This window comes from Osmia bicornis, chromosome 15 (assembly GCF_907164935.1).
Source record: "Osmia bicornis bicornis chromosome 15, iOsmBic2.1, whole genome shotgun sequence".
NCBI classification, from domain to species: Eukaryota; Metazoa; Arthropoda; class Insecta; order Hymenoptera; family Megachilidae; genus Osmia; species Osmia bicornis.
In genome coordinates, this window is record NC_060230.1 from 6,395,460 (window position 1) to 6,416,486 (window position 21,027).

At 47.9% G+C, this 21,027-nt stretch overlaps 1 protein-coding gene across 2 annotated transcripts in view; it reads right to left on the reverse strand.

The window, feature by feature from the left end:
- The window catches only part of LOC114877289, a 103,152-nt gene that overhangs the window by 11,004 nt on the left and 71,121 nt on the right, over nt 1-21,027 (reverse strand). For both annotated transcript variants that reach the window (XM_029189671.2, XM_029189670.2), the window contains exons 4-5: nt 9,492-11,324; nt 9,209-9,404 (exon numbers count right to left, since the gene is read on the reverse strand). In XM_029189671.2, coding sequence (XP_029045504.1) covers nt 9,212-9,404; nt 9,492-11,176 — 1,878 coding nt within the window. In that variant the 5' untranslated portion in view covers nt 11,177-11,324 and the 3' untranslated portion in view covers nt 9,209-9,211. The remainder of the gene's footprint in view (nt 1-9,208; nt 9,405-9,491; nt 11,325-21,027) is intronic.

A 21,027-nucleotide genomic window follows, 5' to 3' on the forward strand; every position in this document is an offset into this window, starting at 1 on the left:
GTGACGGCTACCTCGCTGCTTTCTGTAACTTTCTGCTCTCTTGCCACGCTAATTTCTTCTTCTTTTTTTTTTTCATAAAATAATGGATCACTTTAGAGGATCATATAATGAATTGTCATGTATCGTTAGGCTAATAAAAGTTTCACGAAAATAACTACACAGACACCGCGAAGAAATTCCAAAGCAGAAAGGAAGAAGCTTCTGTTTTTGCGGCCAATAACACGAATCCGCCAGGACGGAAGCGAACGTCTGAATAATTCATGATCGTATCTCTGAAGGGTGTGACGAAAGAGGCAGAAGGGCGTAAATGATTTCCAGCCAGTGAACCGCGGATTCCGCGGGTACCGGCAACAAGCATCAATAAAATTCAAATATCGTGTTGGTTCGACACGAAGCGTTTCCTCTCGAGCGTGTAGCGTCGGTAGCCTTGCCATTTGCGTCGACCTTCGTCCAGTAAATTCCTCCAGAAGAATTTAAAACAAGCCAGTATCTAACCTTTCGTAACATCTAACGAAATAGAACGTAGATTTTGAAATTGTATAAATATTCAGAAGATACGGAGATTAATTTTCGAAAGAAGCAGCAGGTGGGAACGAAGATCCAGAAGAAAGGTGCTGCTGGTAAAATCAATTTCCAGGAGGAAACAAATACCACGGTGAGAATGAACGTTCCATAGAACCTCTCTCCATAGAGCCGTCGACGGTTCTAAGCCGCTTCGATAGTTATCGTCGGCCAGGAAGAAGCGCAAGTGGTCCGTTATGAGCGGATATTACGTTCGAAGACGCCTCTGGCATCGATTAACCGATTAGAATATCGATTAATATCGGCATCGCGACGTTATCCAGGAGTCGATCAGCCGCAGCTGGGCCCTCCTATGGGAGGCCATAAGAAAAGGAACGCAACCAGCCTGAACGCAACACGGTAGGAAGAAGCGTAACGCCATTATTGTATGCTAAACAATATGTGCCATAGAAGAGAAATAAAAAAATGAAAAAGAATCAACGATTCACGGTCGAAGGAAAGGAAAGGAAAGGAAAGCTCGTCGACGGAACGTGTATGTACATACACTTTTCTTCGTTCCTTCTTCCCTTCGGTTTGAAGATCTTGAAACTTCACGATGGATGTGCTACGATACGTAAGGGGGAGTTTGAAAAGAGCAGGAAGAACATGGGTGTGGGACGGCAATGAACCATTGTGGGATACCGAAGATCGATAAGTACGGTAAGTGGTAATGGATTCTTCATGCTACACTATTTATCGCTGATGAAATGCTGCAGCGTAGTTAGTGGTTTTAACGGTGTTCAAATATGAACAGAAGGATTAGGATGGTGCAAAGAGGTGTTCGATACTTTCAAAATTTCAGTTAGAGGATAGAAGCTGCGGGTTCTCTATTTAACACCTTGGAAATTTTATTACAGACACGTTGCAACATTGCCAGCACACTAATATAGCATCCCATTACCCCATATTTTTGTTAATTTCTCTTCAATGCAGCAGCATTATTACGAGGTAGAGCTTGAATCCCATCGATGCTAATGTACTCTCTTTAAACGCTCCAACTCCCTTTTTTCCTTCGACTCGATGTTTCCCGGACAAATGATTGGAAAAAAAAAGTCAATTTCCCATAAGGAAGCGTGGCGAGGAGAGGAGGTACACTGGTCTCGGGGATGTAAGCAGAAGGAAGCGTTTAAATTAATTGGACGAGGTGGTGGAAACACGAAGAAATATTGCTGCTTTTTGCGATCACGGGGGAGGAGGGTGGTTATCGGCGATCGACGGACGAAAGAAAAGAAATATCGTGGCTACAGGAAATTAAGAAGGACGCGTGTAAGCGTAGATTAAATGAAAAAGAAACTGGTTCAGCCGGGTGAAAGAGGAAACATAAACGATCGGATAAGAATTAACCGAACAAAAAAATGAAGCTGGGATTCAATTCGTTTCCATTGCTTCGAGGATTCCGTTTATAGAAAAAATCTGAATAGAGAGTGTTTGAATACAAGTCTGTTCGCTCGAATCCTTTTTATTAGATCGTTGCAAATGGCGGAAAGTCTGATGAGATGATTTGAAGAGAAGCGAACCGCATAGTGAAAGTAAACCCAAACGACTAACACAGCGTCTAAAAGTATACAGAGAACGTGGTGTTCAATTTAAATCATTGAGCTGGAAACCTAACGATGATAATTACGATATGAAAATTTCTCCATTGAAAGCGAACGATAGAAATCGAAGGAATTAATGATCCCGAATACGACTGTCTATGTCGTCTCTTTAATTTGAAAGGTTAAATCGACGTCTAACAAGATGAATGGATCTTTCTGTTCTAACTACTTTGAAACCTTCGAAACTCTTCGGGTACGAACGCTTCACCTTTGATCTTAATTGAAAATGGATTATCAGTTACCATCTATTCGACTGGATTTTAATTAATCTTGCGAGGGAATCGAATTCTAGCTTTGCTTGAAAATAGCGGAGGAGACTTTAGAAGCGCTTTCACTTAAACGCGGGAATCCGCTGTGGCTATGTTAGGTGGACACGTGGCTTGATGAACGCGCTGATCGCGATTCTCGACCACGCCTCGGAAGCTTTCCTCTTGGCAGGCAGTGATAGATCCAAGGATCGCAGAACCGGAGAACCGGTGCTTCGGATACGACCCCTTTAACTTGGTTTCACGTTGCTCCTCTTGAAGATGCTCCAGATAATTTCACTTCAGACTGTTTCCATCCAAACACGAGCGGAATTACTAGCGGAGGACGTTTTCCTTTGAAAGCTTATTTGAAGCGGTCGAGGATGCGGTAGAAGCTGTTGGTCGAGCTGCCGGGCGAAGCTGACGAACCTAGGTCTTCGACCCTGCGGGCGCCACGAAGGAGTACGGGCTATGGCGTACAGCCACTTTGCCACGACACAGCCATAAACATCTCTGAATGGAGACCACCCACCGGCCTGCACACTTCTCGGAACTGCACTCGCGCATTTCACAAGAACACACCGAAGGCGCTCGCACCGGCGCGATGGACCACTCCGCTTCCACTTTTGCGTCGCTTCTCCGACGTTTGCACTCGAAAAACCTTGGCCAACCGCCATTCCCCACGTCGAATAAGCCCGCGCCATCTCGGAAGAAAGAACTTTCATGCTCCGTCCATTTCTTCTATCGGCGATAGTCGAAGAATACCGAAGGATTTTTCATTTTTCTTCTCCAAGAAAAGCGTATCATGAAATTCTTCTGAAACGTGACCAACGTGATGTTTCTTGGAGTTCACCGCAACAGCTGACGCAAAAAACATTCCGCTTTTCTCTTTTTTCTCTCCCCCATCCCTTTTATTCAAGCATTTCCTTTTCTTTCCCACCTTCTTCCATTCTTCTCCTTTTTCCATCCGCGAGCACAAAGGAACTACTTTGCGTTCTCCACTTTTCCACGACGTTTCTTTTCCGCAGGAAACAGTCCGTACGATAATGAATCGTGCGGCAAGAAGAAAACGACGAAGGAGGAACTCTGGGAGGAACGCAACCCGCCAGCAGGAAGAAGCGGAAAAAAGAGAAAGGAACCAGAGGAAAGGAAACAATGTACGGGATAGGGTAAAGGGGGGAATAGCAGTGCACTGCAAACACCGGGCAGTTTGATTTCACGGTTAGTCGTAAAACACCGGGCTCGGCCGATTCCGCGGAGCTGCTCGGTTATGCAGGTGCTTTCGAGCTCGCTGAAGGTGTTCGACCGCGGATTTTATACGCGGCTATGCGAGCACGATGAAAAACCGCTCGATGTGGATCACCTCTGCACTCGATAGACGCCTCGGTGAGACGGGAAAGAAGGCGAGAGTACGAGCTGATCGGATCGTAAAGCACACGATCGGCTTCGACGGTTACGACGATGCAGCGAGATGCTTTACCGAGAACGGCTCGTCAACGAAACGTTCGAAAATTTATTTCTCAAGATACGAAGGTCTTTTGGTATTTTAATAAAATTTTCTAAATTAGATCCATTAGCAAATTGTCTTCTCGCAAGTGAAATCAACGATGATCACGATCGCGACGCGATTAGAAGCGAACGAACCCGTGAAACGGCGTAATCTAGGCAACGAGTATTGCATAACAGGAGATATACGAGCATCATGTGTGTTACGCGATGACCAAGGCGGTTTTCAGCTGGCGAATGTTGCAAGTCCGGTTAGGTGGCCGCCGGTGCAAGGTACAAGGTAGATTCGTAACGGAACTCGCGCGAGTGCACAATTTCAGCGTTGCCGGATTATAAATTCTCTTCAAGACCATAATCCACAATGTATACACTCTGTCCCCGTGGCGGGACTGTTAATTTATTATTTGTTACCTGTCCTACCGTGATTGGTGCACAGGGGATCCGCGAAACTACCTTATTCTCTTCGATTTTTATCAATCAATTATTGCGCCTTCCACGAACGGTGACATTAATTGAATTTATACGCGACCCGTGTCGTGCAATTTAACCGTTTGATGCCGGGAACGAAGCTTACTCGCCCGTACGCGCCGCGACAGCCTCGCAAGATGAAGTTTGGGATAGGTTTTTGTCCTGCTCCTCCTGAGACATCCATCAGTAATTTGATATTAAACATTCCGAACGTGAGTTTTCTTCAAGATTTTCAATACCAAACACCGTGGTCTTCGGTAAAGATACTTGAAGTATCCTCTCGACCGAGCGATATCTTAAGACGTCAAGCTCAATGAACGATAAGAAAATTTTAGGTAGCTCCGGGGAATCTTCCACAACCCAAACGTGTTGAATTACAACCTGGCTACATCGTGACAGCGACTATACACCACCCTTTGCAACCTAATCCTCGCATCCTCGACTTCTCACATGACTTGACCAGAAAAGTAACCAAGCAACAAGGTAAAACCGCATCGACCTTGAAGACAGGCAAGATCTTTAACCCCTCGGCATACGCTCCAACCTCCCACACGAGTGGTTCTTCTTCACCGAAGAAAAGTACTTTCCGATCCCTCGAACTTAATCTCCCTTTCACCGGTCGCCTATCCAGGCATCCGAGGAACCACGGAACCATGATAGCAGCTTGGCAAACGCGTTCCACGAGAAGGATGCGTAGCGGGCAGCGTGGCGTACGCTCGCGTACCATCGAGGCAAGTGTAATAAAGCCTGGTCCGGACGGGCAGGCGTGATCGTGTAGGTGCACGCCGAACGGAGAACACGGGCCCTCGAGAGTAATGCGCGGCAGTGCATAGTAGTAATAATAAAGTGGTAGTGGTTGGCACGTCACGGTCCAACAGGCCGATCAACCGGCCGTGCTGCGAGCCGGCTACTGGTCTCCGCCCACGCACAAATATGCACGTACACACGGAACCAAGACGCCGACCGGCGAACACCGTGCTCGCAGATGCCTGGACCAAGCAGATGAGTCGAAGGACGCTCCGCGCGTAACATGGCGATGATGTAAATGGGTGCTGTTACTCGCCACCAGAGGGATCGCAGGCTACGCCAACTTTCTCGCTAGTACTCGGTCTAAACGTTCGCTTTAAACTTGAAATTTAATCGAGCTTAAACTCTTCTAATCGTCGACACGTAAGTCTAGCAAGAAATCGTTGGTAAAGGAACGAATCGATGAGCTTCACCGTTTCCCCTCAAGTTCGGACGAGGCAAGGTTCCAGCATGGCTGATTCTCAGCCGACACGGCTGAAAAGTTCGAAAATCCAGCGTACAGTTTTCCATTTGACTCGTTCTCCGTCATTAGGCTCGCTACTTATTTCATCATCTAATTCGCTACCCACAATCGGTTCACGTTTTACCGTGGAATCCATTCGTTCGATTCGCGCCGGCCTCTTGCACGGAAAGAAAGCAAAGTAAAGCAAAGATAAAAAGAAAAAGGGAAAGAAAGCTTAAGGGGAGAGCGTAGAAAAAGAGATGGGCTTCGATTAACCGCGATCCCCGCGGAGGCCAATTACCTACACGCCGCGGAAGGATGCTGGACAATTTCGCCAGGGAACAGTCCCTCTTCCTCCTCCTCTAATACCCGCCATGATGTTCCTTGCGGTTTCGTGTGACACATCCTCGTGCCGTCGGCTCGGTAAGGTTGCAAGAATGTTGTTCCAGACCCCCTGATAGACCGTAATAGTATCGTAGAAATTCCTACTAAATTGGAAATAAAACTTCGTTCTGCAACCTTGTTCGTTGCGCTACCAGTTCGACCACCCGAGTGTTAATGGCTGATGGTCGGACCATTCGTTGATATTTCCACTGTGCGTTACTGGAAAGACGTTCAGCGAAAAGACCACGCTTCTGTCACTTTCCAAAATGGTATATCCACCATTTTTCATGGTAATAACATCCTACACTAAGAACCAGAAGGACCATCAGCAGTTCTCCTCTAACTATCTATCCTAATGTATACCTGACTTGACTCTAACTATCTCCGTATAGAAGATAAGAATCTACCGGTAGACTCACTGACCATCCCATTATGCCCCTAAACGAAACGCATATTATCATCATTCCCTTCTCTTCTCTCACCGTTTTCCCAAGCGTAGCAAGTGTACCATCCATTGATTTCATTTCACAGTCTAATAGATTTTAACAAGCTGCGGAACGATAAGACGAGCAAGAAATGAAAACGAAATGGGTAATTAGATAAACCAGTCTACAATGTCAATACGGATTAGTCGTCCGAGTAGAATCATCCGTGTATTAACAACAAGAAAGTAATCCCCGGGAAAAACGATGAAAATCGTGCCGTTAGATGGATTCTCTTTATCTTCGTGGATGCTCGTTTCACTTATCAATGCCTGGTAATTATTAACACCCGTGGATTTAGAGACGCGGAGAACCCGTACCCGTTCCGTGTTAACGTCGACCAGTTCAGCTTTTCAATCATTTTTTCCAGCGAACGCGGAGCGAACGTTTACCACCGGCTGACCATTCATCGACTTTTCTACTTGCTCGTGGTTTTCCATTTTCCCGGCCTCGTTACGGCTCGAGCGTAGTCCTGAACCGATTGTAAATTAAATTCGAGATATAGAGGGGCGAGACGCGTACTCTCGAGGCATCTTGCACGAGCGGCTATTTATCTGCTCGCGAAAGGGAGAGACGCGTGGGCGCGAAGGCCAACGCGGCACTAATTCGCACTCGACCACGATAAAACGAAGCTCGCCGGTTACGCAATACGATTCGTTTTGGAATTTTTTCTCGCGTGTACGAACCACGAGGAAATTTCGCGTGCACCACGCTCGTCAGCGGGACGATCCGAGGCTTTCTTGCTCGTAGGAGTCCGCGATGATGATGACTCGAGCGTCTTCGACCTCGTGGGATACTCGGAAGACCTTCGTGCCCGGTACTCGTTTCCGACTTGCTTCTTGCATGCTGGGTCATCGGGAAATTTAACGCGATTCACCCTGATGTTTTTAACGATACGGATGTTCTTTTCTCAGTAGAACGCCACCTGACTCTAATCAAGATATTGGTAAATAAAAATAAAGTACCGAGATCATCGAGTTCTTAATTTCCGCTAGTTAGTTGAGAAAAACAGGCTGCAGTTTTTTACATCCAGCTATCCAAGATTGTCTATTTCTGTGGAATAAGCTCTGGTTAATTAAACGATTCGAGGAAACTAGAAAATGGCTTTCTCGTGCCGTTAACAGGACAGCTTCATCAGCTGGCTAACCCGACAGAAAGGTGTCGCTCATAAAACGTTTTATAGATACCTTTAGCCGTCGAGCGGAACATTGAAGGTTTACGAGTTAATTACTTAATCAGCCGATTAAAAACTCTAGAATGACATTGGTGTACGGTGGATGTTCCGCTTGGTAAACAGGAAATCATAAGAAGGCATCACCTTTCGAACGACGCCGCTTAATTGGTCGTTCAAGGGTCAAAAGTTCGTTCCAGCAAACATTTCGATGTTGTATCCTTTCAACGAGTAATCGAACAAAGTAAGATGTAGAAAACACGCACGGACCCCGACTGGTTCTGCTTCGGATCTGTTGGCTGCCGATCAGGGCAGGCCCGATCATAATTTTCGTAACACGCGATCCAGTTCCCGGTGACCGGAAGCCACGGTATGCTCAGCCGTTGAACCTGCTCTCGTTTAATTCCGCTCACGGAGCGGCTTTCAGTCGAACCAGGCCTATTACATCGGCGAGGATGACGTTACCTATCCCGAGGCTGTCCGCTCGCTATCGACCATTCCACCACCGTCCCGTTTTCGTTCCTCTTTCCCTCGTTATCTCCTAGAACCTCCCCTTTTCCCATAGCTAGGAATTCTATTCAAACATACTCGAATCCGATAGATAAGGTCCCAGAAATCGTGCATCAACGCGCTTGGACTTTTATTCCAGTTGGTATCCTCAGGGTACCATCGTGGTATCATCAGACCTCGGAGTGCCGTTGAATCTTCTCTATCCCCCCTCGTTAATTGCTCGAGCAGGCAGTAGCTGAGCTTACCGTTTCAGCAGAAGCATTAGACAGCTTAACCACAATAATTCGCAATAACAGCAATCGTTTCCTGGATGGCACAGGTGCGTTTCTTAGACGCGATTATGACGATCGAGTCGGGTAGCAAGGGCGATTAAACGAATAAGGACTCGCGGCAATAGGGAAACACCTGGCTGCCTTTTATAATGGCCAGTAAAATGGTTCGTTAAGGGATCAACCCCGGCTGGATCCTGTAAATTTAACGATTCCCGGACAAAGTACGCTGTAACTGCGCCGTAACCGGTACGTCTTTCCTGGTTGATTGCAACCTCGACGTCCACCGACGAACGGATCGTTCGGTTGCTCGATAAAGTAGTAGCGGGGAAATTAATCTCATTGGAAAACACTAGCGTGATTATACTCGAACGCGCCTAGCTGAGGTGACGTTCGGTTTTTTTTTTCACGCCGAGTTTACGAGGCGACAAAGTGATCGTTCACGGGGCAAAAACTTGAAGTTAACGAGGGAAGCTGCGATTACTGCAGCCGGGTAATGGTAATCGATTAGGTGGAACACCATAGGTATGCGAGAAAACAAGGATTCCCGTGGGTAGCAATGGTGTTCTAACATTCAGTTTTCTCGGGTTAAGTTGTGCCATCAGTCAACGTTCTTGTATACCGTGACTTCGGAATAAGGGAATCACCGGTTGGATTTACGTGACGCTAACAAGGGATGTTAAAGTGATGCGTCGAATTTCTACAGTCTCGTTATCCCTTGTAAGTTTTGGTACACGTTGGAAAAATGTTGGGAATGGTACTTACGAGTTAGAGGTAGAGCGTGCCAACACGCCGGGGTGCCACCACGGTGACAGCCAGACGTGGCCCACATTTGGTCGGTGGCAGTGGCGCGGCTGTGGCGGGCGGTGGTGTTTCCGGTCTCGCGCAGCCTAGCCCACTTCCACCGCGAAGCTCCCACACTAAATTCGTCAGAGAACGTGGTCTGCTCAAACGCCGCGATCTGAGGAACAGACGATTTATGCTATCGATTTCGAGACGATAAACTCATCCGAGTCTATCCTACCTTATAACGATCTGTCGTACGTACCTCTTCTCCGGTAGCTTAGCACCAGCACCGGAGTCCCCCGACGTCCTGCCCCCAGAGTGACTGGAGTCCAAGGTGCCGTCGAGTTCCATGGCCTGCTGAAGGTTCGTCAGGCTCTTGTATCGGATGTTGAATAGCGGGGAGCCTCCCTTGTAGCCGGGAGGCGTTTCCTTCAACGGCGACGCGCTCTTCTGCCTCATCAAAGGGCGACCCCTCTGAGTGCCGCTGTTCTTCACGTACAGCTTAGCCAACGGTGGTTTCTCAACCCTGGGCTGTGGTGCCTCCTTCACGGCGCGCCTCGTTCTCTTCTCCGCCTGTATCTTCTTGGTCGGGATGGTTTCTATGGGCGGTGGTTCCGGTCTGTCGTCCAACAGAGGTGCTACCGTCACGGTGACAGGTGTCAGAGGCGGACTAGAGCCTTGCGGGGCGGGCAATGGGCTCTCGTACGGTGACCTGACGCTCTTCGGCAACGGGGCGAACCCGCGAACGTAATCGTAGATCTGATCGATCTCGTCGTACTCCTCCGTGCAGGCCGAAGGAGGCACGCGGTTCTCGTCCCTGTATCCCGCGTGTCCAGAGGACGCCTGATGTCCGTTGCTGTGATAATGATGATGGTGATGATGATGGCTAGCGTTGTTTCTGTGGTGGCTCAACGGCCCGTTGTCCGAGTTGGTCGACGACCGCCTGAGAAAGCCCGAACCGCTTCTGGTCTGTCTGGATGGCTTGCTCTCGCCCAGACGACCGTCCAGCACGTGCGCGCGATCTGCCACGTCGGCGACAAGGCGCGAAGCGCGTTCCACCAGCCTCGTGAACTCCTGCATCGACCTGAGTGCCTCCTCGTTTCTAGCCTTTACCAGCTTCAGCGGAGCTGCCAACGGCAACGCCACTGCGGCGCCCTCTCTCTGCAACGGCAACGCGAACACGTGCTCCTCCTCGAACGTGGACAACAACCTGAGCTCTGGCACGAACTGCGACGACGACTTCAGCCCCCTGGGCGGCTGTCCGTGCACCAGTCTGACTGTCAAAGGCAGACGCTTGCTGAGCAACGCTCTGGCCGTGTGCACGCCGCTGATGTTGTCCTCGCGTGCAAGGGCGCTGAAGCGGCCCCGCTGCTCCATGCCCAGCAGCACGCTGTCCCCTCGACAGTCGACGCAACGCAGAAATCTACCGCGGCCAGGAAGACTCACTTCCCCTGCCGTCACGATCGTCTCCCCGGCAGCCAGGGTCCTCGTCCCCTCGGGAACAACTATGCCCGACTCGTCGTCCACTCTGCAAGCTATACCCCGCACGGTTTCTCGTACCAGCGCTCCTTCCTCCGGGCATCTTCGACATAGCTCGCTCACCGACTCGATACCGCGCACCGCTCTACCCTCTTCGCTCAGAATCTCGAAGTAACCCGCGTAAGAATCGGGAATAGCCAACCTCGGCCCCACGCCTACCACCCTACGACCTTCCTTGATCTTCACCGCCTGAGCAACGATCTTCCGTCGACGTCCGGCCGACACCAAGAGGGCAGTACTCTGTAAACTGGGCGCCGGAAGGGTCGGCACGCCCAGACCACCGTACTGGCCCTTCGTGATCTTGATCACCGCCGGGAGACGATACTTGGACACGAATTCACGCAGGTACGTCGCTTCCTCGGCCCAACGTGCCGCCGCAACCACGATCTGACCGTCGGTCGCGGCCATCGCGGCGCTCCAACGCCGCCCACCGTCGCGAGCACGGGCCCTGGCGCCGACGTCCCAGTCCACAGGGCCCGCTCAGGGCCCCAAAGATCGCTGACCGCTACTGATACTCCTGCTGATCCGGCGCCGCGCCTCTATGCTCCATCTGCAACTGAACCGGGTGCCAACCAATTAGTTTACAATTTCAACTGTCGGGGCTGAAAAGAAATCGGCGAACGAATCTTATCTCTTTATCGGGTCAAAGCGGTTGGGGCGAGGCCCGTTTCCCGTTACTTCCTCATAGCGTTCGCATCATCAGCGTAACCAACGATTAAAGTAGACGATCATCGAGGAATATCTTGGAGGCTGGTTACCTAACGAGCGTGTTCGTAAATGGGCGGTGCCGTCGATTGTTTCGGATTTCTCTAAAGCGTGTATATCTGACCGGGCGAGGAAAGTAACGATCGTGACTCGACCGTCGAGCATCGCGGTCCGCGTTAAACGATTCCCCGGACGAATTGCTTCACGGTTATGCCGCGATCGGCACGGAAATTCCGCGGTGTCGTAACGCCGCTTTGGGAACCCGTCTCGCTCGCCAGAGTTATCCTCGCGTTACCTAGGCTTCCGTGTTACCTCCCGTTCCAACGTATATCGGATAACACGAGGATTATATAAATCGTGGTCACTGGCTGGCTTATAGCAACGTTTCACGCTGCTAATTATCCATTTCGTTTGTTTACCGTCACATGGAAGTCTTAAATTTTCTGCTAGCATCGCTGGGTACCTTCTCTTTTAACTCGAGACCGGGTGAAAATCGAAGAAATCGCCTAAGAAACGTGTCCAAGATGAATCATCGGAGAAATAGAGGAACCCCTTCGGGATCCGGGGCCCACACACGGAAGCGCGTCCGTTCTAGCTCTCGCATTCGAACGATCCCGCGGGCAATTTATCGCGGGCCGTGTGAAAGGCCCATTCAGAAGAGATCTAACATACCATAGGTATGTGTGTGTCTGTATATATAGGTGGCAGGGAATCGGGGGATAATGAAATCGCGCAATGAAAATCGAGCCGTCTGAAAGGGGCCTCGGAGAGATGGCCCGCAAGCAGCCAGAGATAAGCACGGGGTGACCAATGACCCGGGGCGTCGTGACAGGCGCGCCTCTAGGAAGTTATTCGACACACTCCTCTCTGTCCTGCATTCTCATCTACGCTATATCCTCCACCTTCTCTCCAATGCAACGCCGCGGCGCACAACACACGTAAGCTTTCACGCTGCATTCTACCGGCCCCATGCAAATTTGTATTGGAATTTTTCGCTGGGAACGGTGCTTTGATCGAACGCAGGAAACCGTTAAGTTCCTCTGGTACGGGCTGCGTGTTCCCTTGATAAGGCGATTACGCGATACGGGAACGGACGGATCGCATTGTATCCGATACACACCGTGAATCCGATGGGAGTGTATCCGAGTAATCCTTTGGCCAGGAGACATCTTTCTCAAGGGGACGGCAAGGCGCGTTGCGAGAGAGCGTGATCTTTGATCCTGTACGATTCTTTTCTTTTTTCTTCTCTCTTCTTACAAAGATACCAGCTACAAGATTCGTTGCTGTACAACCGATAGCGAATGGTTCGGATGGTGTGTTAACGGATTCGAATTACCGTTGCCAACATCTGAGAATCTGAATGATTATTCCGGTCTGCGTACTTAATCCTTTCGCCACGTCGCGTTTCGACTATAAAATCGTCCACTGTATATCCTGTATCGTAAGGTTTTATTCATTCCTTTCAACCTTGAGAATGATGTTCTAACTATAAAGAAGGGCAAAACAGAGAAACCAGAGTGCGAAGGAAAATCGCGATTAAATGCTTCTAATTCTGTAATTCCATGGAGTAATAAACACTTAGAGGGAAAATTATGGCGAGATCTATTCTTTCCGTACAATTAAAACAGATTTCAACGCTACAGTGAAGCGTGGAAGGATAGAAATATATTTAGCTACTAGAAATGCTGACTGGTAGCAACGGAAGACTTGGTCAGAGGAGGCTGGATCTAACCCACGGAAGAGGGAGATTCGTTCGACAGATAGGGATTGTTCTTGAAAATATACGATTAAAGATTTTAAGGTAGACTAGGGGATCGTGGGGTCTCGATGCCCTGTACGATACTTATCGGGCCCGATGACAATATATAGCAGAGGAGACGCCTACGGACGGACGAACGGTGTGGCAAACTCGGGAAACATGGCCTCTAATCGTAATGTTTTATTGTTACACGTACGCTGTATGCGTGGCTAGGAATTAGCCCCGAGAGTCTGTAGCCGAAGAACTGGCTGAGATACGATATCAAAAGTACGTTTAAACAATGAACTTCAGCAACCTAGGTTCGGGTATGAGTTTGGCGCATAATAGTCCAGGCGTCTAATGACCATCGCGATAGGAGAGACACCCGGTCCCTTATCAAAACTTAGCCATTTGGTCAAAGATACTTTTCACCTTATCGAATTGCCGTGGAAAGCAAAGATAAGCGAACCGATGGGTGAAGAAATAGGTATCGAGGAGCAAGAGACGCTGCGGAGAATATCAAGCCGCCCACGAATAGACGAGCTCGTGTCGCAACGCACACCGTCACCCCGTGTTTCTCCTTAGATCTCGCTCTCGTTCGCTCTCGCTGGCTGATTTATCGACATGCCCTCGAATTATATGCCGCAGAACCCGAAGCAGCTTTCACCGTGGCACCGCGAGCTACAGCTACCACCACGACGCCGACACGTCTCTCTACGATCCTTTTGTTTCCCTCGCTCGATTTCGACACCGGCCGACGATCGTCCCCGTGATCGCGTACCGATAACCGCCCTCTCACCTCACTTTATTCTTTCCATATCGCGTAATCCTGTCAGCACTGCTCTGATAACGCGTTGAAAATTCCCAAGGCCAACGAGCATCACTCTTCGTCTGGGTAATCACACTTCCAGCCACGCCCGTGGCGAATTAGCATAATCGGTATCCTCTCCTCCCTTCTAATCCCCAGGTTCTTTCTTTTCGAATCACGCCAGCGCGCTACAGCCATTTTGCGAATGATTTACACGCACAACCGCTGAGAATTGTATGAACAAAGGACGGGATGAGAAAAATGATCTTAAAGTCTGAAGTTGGAATATGAATTGTTTGTTTCAAAGAAGAAGCAGCTATTCCTTTTTTTATCAAGAATATTGAAGAAGGTAAGTTAGATAGAAGAGTTGAATAGAGCACGAAGAAGAGAGGAAGAGTGAAGGTGAGTTTCGCGTACGTGACAAGTCGTTTGCACCCGGCCTGTCGGGCCTTAATTAACCCTCTTGGTGTTCTCACGAAAAAACTTGTCGTATCTGCGCCGCTCCACTCTGCTTTCTTAATCCAATTTCGCGGTATATTAATCTAATTATGCCGAGGCACGTATGCGGCAACCGCGGTGTGCAACTATACCACCGTTTTGCAATGAAAATGCAGAGGAACATTGTAGCAGCACGTATCTCGTTTAATTTATTTGAAAAATATCTAAGTAATTTATTTTTATTCCATCGCGATCTTAATATAACTTGAACCCTGATCTTTGAAACAGTGACTCAACCCTTTTTTACTCCAAGTGCAAGAGGTTAATAGCTTTCAACACCCGATGAAATCACTTACACTACAGAGAAAAATATTCTGAATTACAGGTATGCAAATTCAAGCTCGATGAGCTTGAAAACAAAAAGAAAGCTTGCAACGTTCCTTAAGACTGCAAGTCATCCGGTATTTTTGTCCTATCCAGCAATCAAGATTCGTATCGTCGAGGTGTCAGCGTTCATTCCCGAGGTTCGATCAATTCAGTGAACAGAAGGGTTTATAAATCATTGGAAACGACGGGAAATTCAAACTTTGCATAGTCGCCTGATGAGATTGAGTTCATTGGTTCGACTGGTTTAACATAAATTGCCGATCAAGACACATTGTAAGAAGCAGTTCTTGCGGTTCGAATCGAATCGTTTCAGCTGATCCATCTTGCTTCGTTCAAGAGCAATTATTTCTATTAGACTAAACACACGCCTTCCGTTCGAACGTCTCGTTAATTATTTCGTCGTTTCGTCGTTACCGCGACGAGGACGCGTTGCCTAGCCCCTTTTGCATACGCTCGTCCCCATAATAACATACAATTAGCCGACTGGCTCTTTACCATGAAGCAGGACGTTGCTTTTTACTTGTCGAATAAGAAGCATCATCGTTTTCTACTTTCTTATTTTTCACTCGGCTACTTGTTTTTGCTCGAGCAGCAAGAAACGCGGTGATTCTTTTATTCGAGAAGTTCAAAGGAACGAGGTCGTCTGTTACAAATTTATATTTGAAAGGAAATTTATATCTGTTTTCTTTTTTCGAATGAAACTCGAGAATCAATTCCAGGTTTGATAAGAAACCTCTCTCGATAAGGTAGAGGAAAAAGAGGTTGGTCGATCGGATGCGAAATTGCGAGGGCTCGTTAACCAATTACTTCGATCCAAAGAAAGAAACAGATGATTTTCGAGACAGTTTCAGGGTCAGCGTGCTCGACATTCTGACTTTTTTCTCCCCGCCTCGGGTTTGACTAGTCCTTCCATTCGCATCGCCGTCACCCTCCTGCAAACCGTAATAACTTCCTCGTGAAGCGACCAGCAAGAACATCTCCATCCATCATACCTGGACCAGGTCTCTCGAGCTTCGCTGATGGGCCTTGTTTCTGGTTCCGCGATGATTGTGATGCATTAACTGCAAAGACGCGAGAAGACGTCTCGCGTTTAAAGGAAGAGACTCACCGTGACGCCGGATCGTCCGCTAAACTACTATGTAATCTTTGGTCTGCTTTTCAAGGATAGAAGAGTACTTCTGATGTATGTAATTTCAACGAATAGTTCGAAATCTCTAGAAAAACCATAGTCGAAGAAAAGAGATTCGAAGAAAAGAAGATTGACAATTTCGTCGAAGTATAAACGTTTCTTCGATCAAAGAAACGATGAGTCGGTGATGTTTTTCGCGCGATGAAATTTCAGTCCATCGAACGGACGTGTCCTTCTTAAAATTCCGCGACGATCGCCGAAACGTCTCAATAATTGCTAATTGGAAGGTGGCACGAGTTTAAAAAGTGGTCGCACGTCGTCCATCTCGAATCAGCCTCTTTGTACCAGCTGCACCTCCTTCCTCTCGCAGTTAAGCAATCTTCTTTCCGTTTTTGTATCGCGTACCTGTTCTTTCGTACTCTTCGCATCTTAACGAAAAAAAAAAGAAAATAGTAGTTTAAAAATTCGCTACCATTTTCTTGACTGTCGAACCGTATACAAATATTGCTCCGTGAATGTCTTTGATGTGACATCTCGTGAAAAGCTAGCCAAGCCTTGCATTCCTTCAACCAACCCATTTTCATCAGTAAACATGATATGCGGCATACGCGACATTCGCTACGACACTTATCTTGCATTACAGTCGATTGCACCTTCTTAAGATCTCTTCTACGTCACCGGTCCAGTCCTCGCTGTTCAAACATCTCGAGCCTTCAATCGGGCGTAGAGATACAAGAAGAAATCTCTCGGTCTACCCGAAATCAACACCGAACCGTCAAACATTCTTTCACGAAGTATGCAGACAGAGAGACAAGACGGACGTACAGTGCCCGTTTCCTTTCTCCCAATTCGTTCCGTCACGTACACGCGGTCGAGGGTGCAGCTCGATCTTTCAGTTGCACTGCCGATGCAACCGTGTTCGAGATGCGCCGGTAAAAGGTATTCTAATCTCTATCCTTCTTCATCCGTGCTCTTGCGTCCATGGTGGTTACTCGTTCTCTATCTACCAGCCAGATCTTCTCCCCTTTCCCTTTCGTCCTGCTCCGTCACTGTCAATAAGTTATGTAGCGGCGCACGTGCGCGCTCGCTAATAGAAGTACAAAGCCCGCTGGAAAGGCTAGCAGGAAAGCAGCTACCGTGGCAGCGGCAAGGCCTCGACGAGTGACCGCAGAATCATCGTTCCCGGTACACGGACGCTGACAGCCTTTCCAATTGTGCAAGCCAACCAGATGCAACCCGTGGATCGATCGAACCGGCCGGGGGAATTTAATGCCGTCGATTGTTAACGTCTGGTTAACACTCGGCCGAGAGCCCTCTTCCGAGCGCGTGCCGTTCTCAATTTACTGATATTCTATTTTTACTCGATATCTCCTTCTTCCTTTTTTATTTCATTGGTTTTCGCGTTTTAAATCGTTTCGAAACGAAGCGGAATGGATATCGAGACGTTTCGTCTGACGGATGGGAGAATTATACGCGGCGCGAGCGGTGACTTCAACGCCTGCATAAGCGAGCACGCGTTGCGAAAATGACAAAGAATCTCTTTTGTACGAAACTTTTACAACGAATCTCACGGTTGTAAATAGAATATCGTTCCGAATAATCAAGCGGCTCTTCGAAAGATTAATTTATCCTCTGAAAGGAAAGCACCGGTTCACCTTGAACTGGAAATTTATTAATGGCCAGGCTCATCATAGACGACAAGTCCAAGATCACCGATATACCGATCTCGAAATAACCAGAGATATCGTTGCGAAACGGTTTTATCGGTGTCCCGTGGACGTATTCAAGATGCAACCGAAGAGAGGTAACCCTTAACAGCTCCTCCTGTCACGCGTCAGGACCTCGTTAAGCCGGCATTGATTTATCCTGCCGCTTATTTCGAATGACACTGCATTAATATCCGGTGTTATTTCCCGCGGTAATTGCGCCCTCGAACTCTCAACCAATAAATGGTCGGCCTGTATTTGGCCGACAGGGTGTATTTTACTGTCGGATCGGGCTAGATTCGTCGTTACACGGAAAACCATCGAATTACAGTCTTTCTATCCCCGTTAAACTGGTTTCTCGAACCCCTTGCTGATTTATTCGTACACTTTCGACCCGCAAGTGTTGTTCCTTTTCACATTTTTTCCCTTCGTCCGACTCTTATAATCTTCTTAACAGTTGTGAAATATTACCCATCGCGTTTAGATGAATGCAGTTACGCGAATCGCATCGTATAGAATCCGTTTAATCGTATCTACCATATGGTGAGTTCATTTCTTTTTGGTTTTTTTTTTCTTATCCGCGACTCTTATCGATAGGTGTTAATGAGTTAACGTGGAAACATGCTATAAACTACGCTATCAGATCCTTCAATTTCACCGTCAATCACAACGTCGACGTACCGGTTCCAATTTCCTAGCGACTTTTCTAGATTATCCACGATGGAGATGGAAAACGAGGATCCTTAGCTGACGTGATAGACAAGAAGGCGTAGCCGTTCCTCTCCAGTTGAGATCTAAACGGCGCGACGAGTGGGACCAGAGTGTCTCGGTCGAACGATCGAAAGTAAACACGATTACGTTCCGCGAGGCAACGAACGAGTGTTTCCAAGCGAGTGTCGCCTAACGAGCCCGATCCGCAAGAAATCGACAGTCATGGACGGAAAATCGAACGCGGAGGACGTTCGTTTTTGCCCGTGGGAAGAATTGTCTAACAGAGAAAGAGAGAGTGGAATTTTAGGAAGAGTAAAAAGGAGTCGAAGGTCGATCCTGCGGCGAGACAAATGCCCTGTTATTCCGTACAAAATGGCAACCATCCGATGAAACACGATGGTACCATTAGCTATACTTGATACTGTTTAAGCCTTTCAGGTGTTGCGATCGATTTTCTACAAGCGTGCCTTCTGACACCTGATAAACTCGCCAATTATAGAAAAAGAAAAACTTTTCGTAAAATTTCGGAGAAGTAACTTCTAATTTTCTTCTACTGATAATCATTACGTGTTCTGTAATTGGGATTATCTACCTTATAAGGGAAAAAGTGCATTTCTTTTCGCAAAAGACTCGTTTTTCGAGAATGCGTAAGGATAAGGAGAAACGATCGAACGTTGCAAGGAAGAGTAGTCGAGAACGAAAAAGGAATGGCGATTTTCCTGCTACCGGACGACTCGTTTCTGCTTCCTCTTGCCGACGATCGCATCTATATTAAGATTGCCGTGTATAAGAGGGTTCCGCAACTAAACGGACTGCATCTACATTGCAGATGTTTTCTCCTTCGTCCCGCCTCTTAATTGCAAACACTCGTCGGTTTCTTTCTCCTGTTCACGCGGCTGAAATAAGCAGTCAAACTGTATCGCGTTGCGATTCAATGAATTCCCTCTTACAACTCTGTCGTCTGTTTCCGTAAGTTAATTGAAAATTCATCTCGATACCTCGTCGAGCTGGAATTTCATTTGACATCGTTTAAATCTTTCAACGTTGAAAATTCTAGCAGACGATTTTATTTCTTTTTTTCTTTTTTATCAGAAATGTAAAGAAATGGTTAAACTTAATTTCCTGTGAGCACGAATGGCGGAACGGAGTGTTCCTCCCCTCGATGTCATGATAACATCGCGAATCGGACGTCGGATCTCGCGGCGGTCCGGAAGTTTTGCTAATTTCTTACTAATGGGACGGCACAATGACGATCGTACTTTGCATGGAGGGTGCCGGTGAACAATGTCGAGCGAAACGAAGCCAGTCACCTCTCTTCCTTCCTCTTCTGCCGTTCGTGGGAAAGCTGTTAAAGAATCCACCTCCATGGATCGGATGTAGCCGAACGAGCGATGAATATCGCCTTTGCACAAGATGTTCGGTCCTCTTCCAGTATCCTCTCACTTCTATCTTCGTTGTCTTCGAACGATATTTTCTAGAGATTCTTTTCATGAATATTTGAACGAGCTCGAAATTCCAAAAGATCAAACCAAAGTCCAAACTCCGAACACATCCACGTCCACGATTATATCGTTATTGGGTAGGCCCATGGTAATGGAACGAACGTCGTCCGACGCTACGAACAGGGTACTCGGAACTGGTACGATGAGATCGAAAATTCTCTGAAGAAGCTGGCGAAATTGCGGGCAGAGTCGGGATTCGCTACTTATCTCCGATCGGTCGATGCGCGTCTCGATTAAGGAGGACCCGATTGAATAAGATCGGCGCGATCGCGGGGAGAATTCACGAGGGAGCCCGGGCAAAAAACGAGAAACTTCCTTGATGCCTTGATCAGCCAATTAAGAGCCAAACTGGCTGGCCAAAAGGTGCGTGACTGTTTCGTTCTTCTCTACCATCGTCCACGGAAACGTTTCCCATCTTTACCAACAATCCTTCCTTCTATACTAACCATTTTTCTCAAACATTTATAACGTTACTCCGTCACAGCTGAAACGACGTTGCGACTGGACTAGCAAGCGGATTCGTCGCTTTTACGAGGGTATAGTTAACCGGAGGATCGTCCGGTCGAGTCCAGGAGGAGAGGTTCGGCGGTCTGAACGGGTACGATCTCCCGCAGGATCTCTCCCGCTGTGGAATCGAGCGAGGAGACGAGGAGAAGGAGGCAGTGAAGCCGGTGCCGGCGAGTGTGATGCCCGGTTAAATGTAAAACAAGAAGCACGAAGCCGGTCAGCGCGAATCTAAATATAACTACGACGAGGAGGCGCCCACCGCTCCTCCTATAACAGCTTCGCTGGCCATCTTCCGCTGGCGCATAGCTGCGATCTCGTGCACTCCAACAGCCACCTCTGCCCTCGAGAACGAGCTACGAGGAGACTCGGACACCAGGGGAGACTCAGAGAAAAAGGGGATGGAAGGGACGGATCTCGCGCCGCAGAGACCTGATCGATGTACCCTAAGATCCATGGAGATACACATCTGATGGTACTCGCTGATGATGGATTTTTCGGATCTATCTACATGCACGACGATTTATCCTAAATTCATCATTTTCGATAGTTGATACTAATAAATTTCGTGCATAATCGTTAATGGATAATCGTTGGAAGATTCGCAATCAATGGGCGTTAATTGCGAACG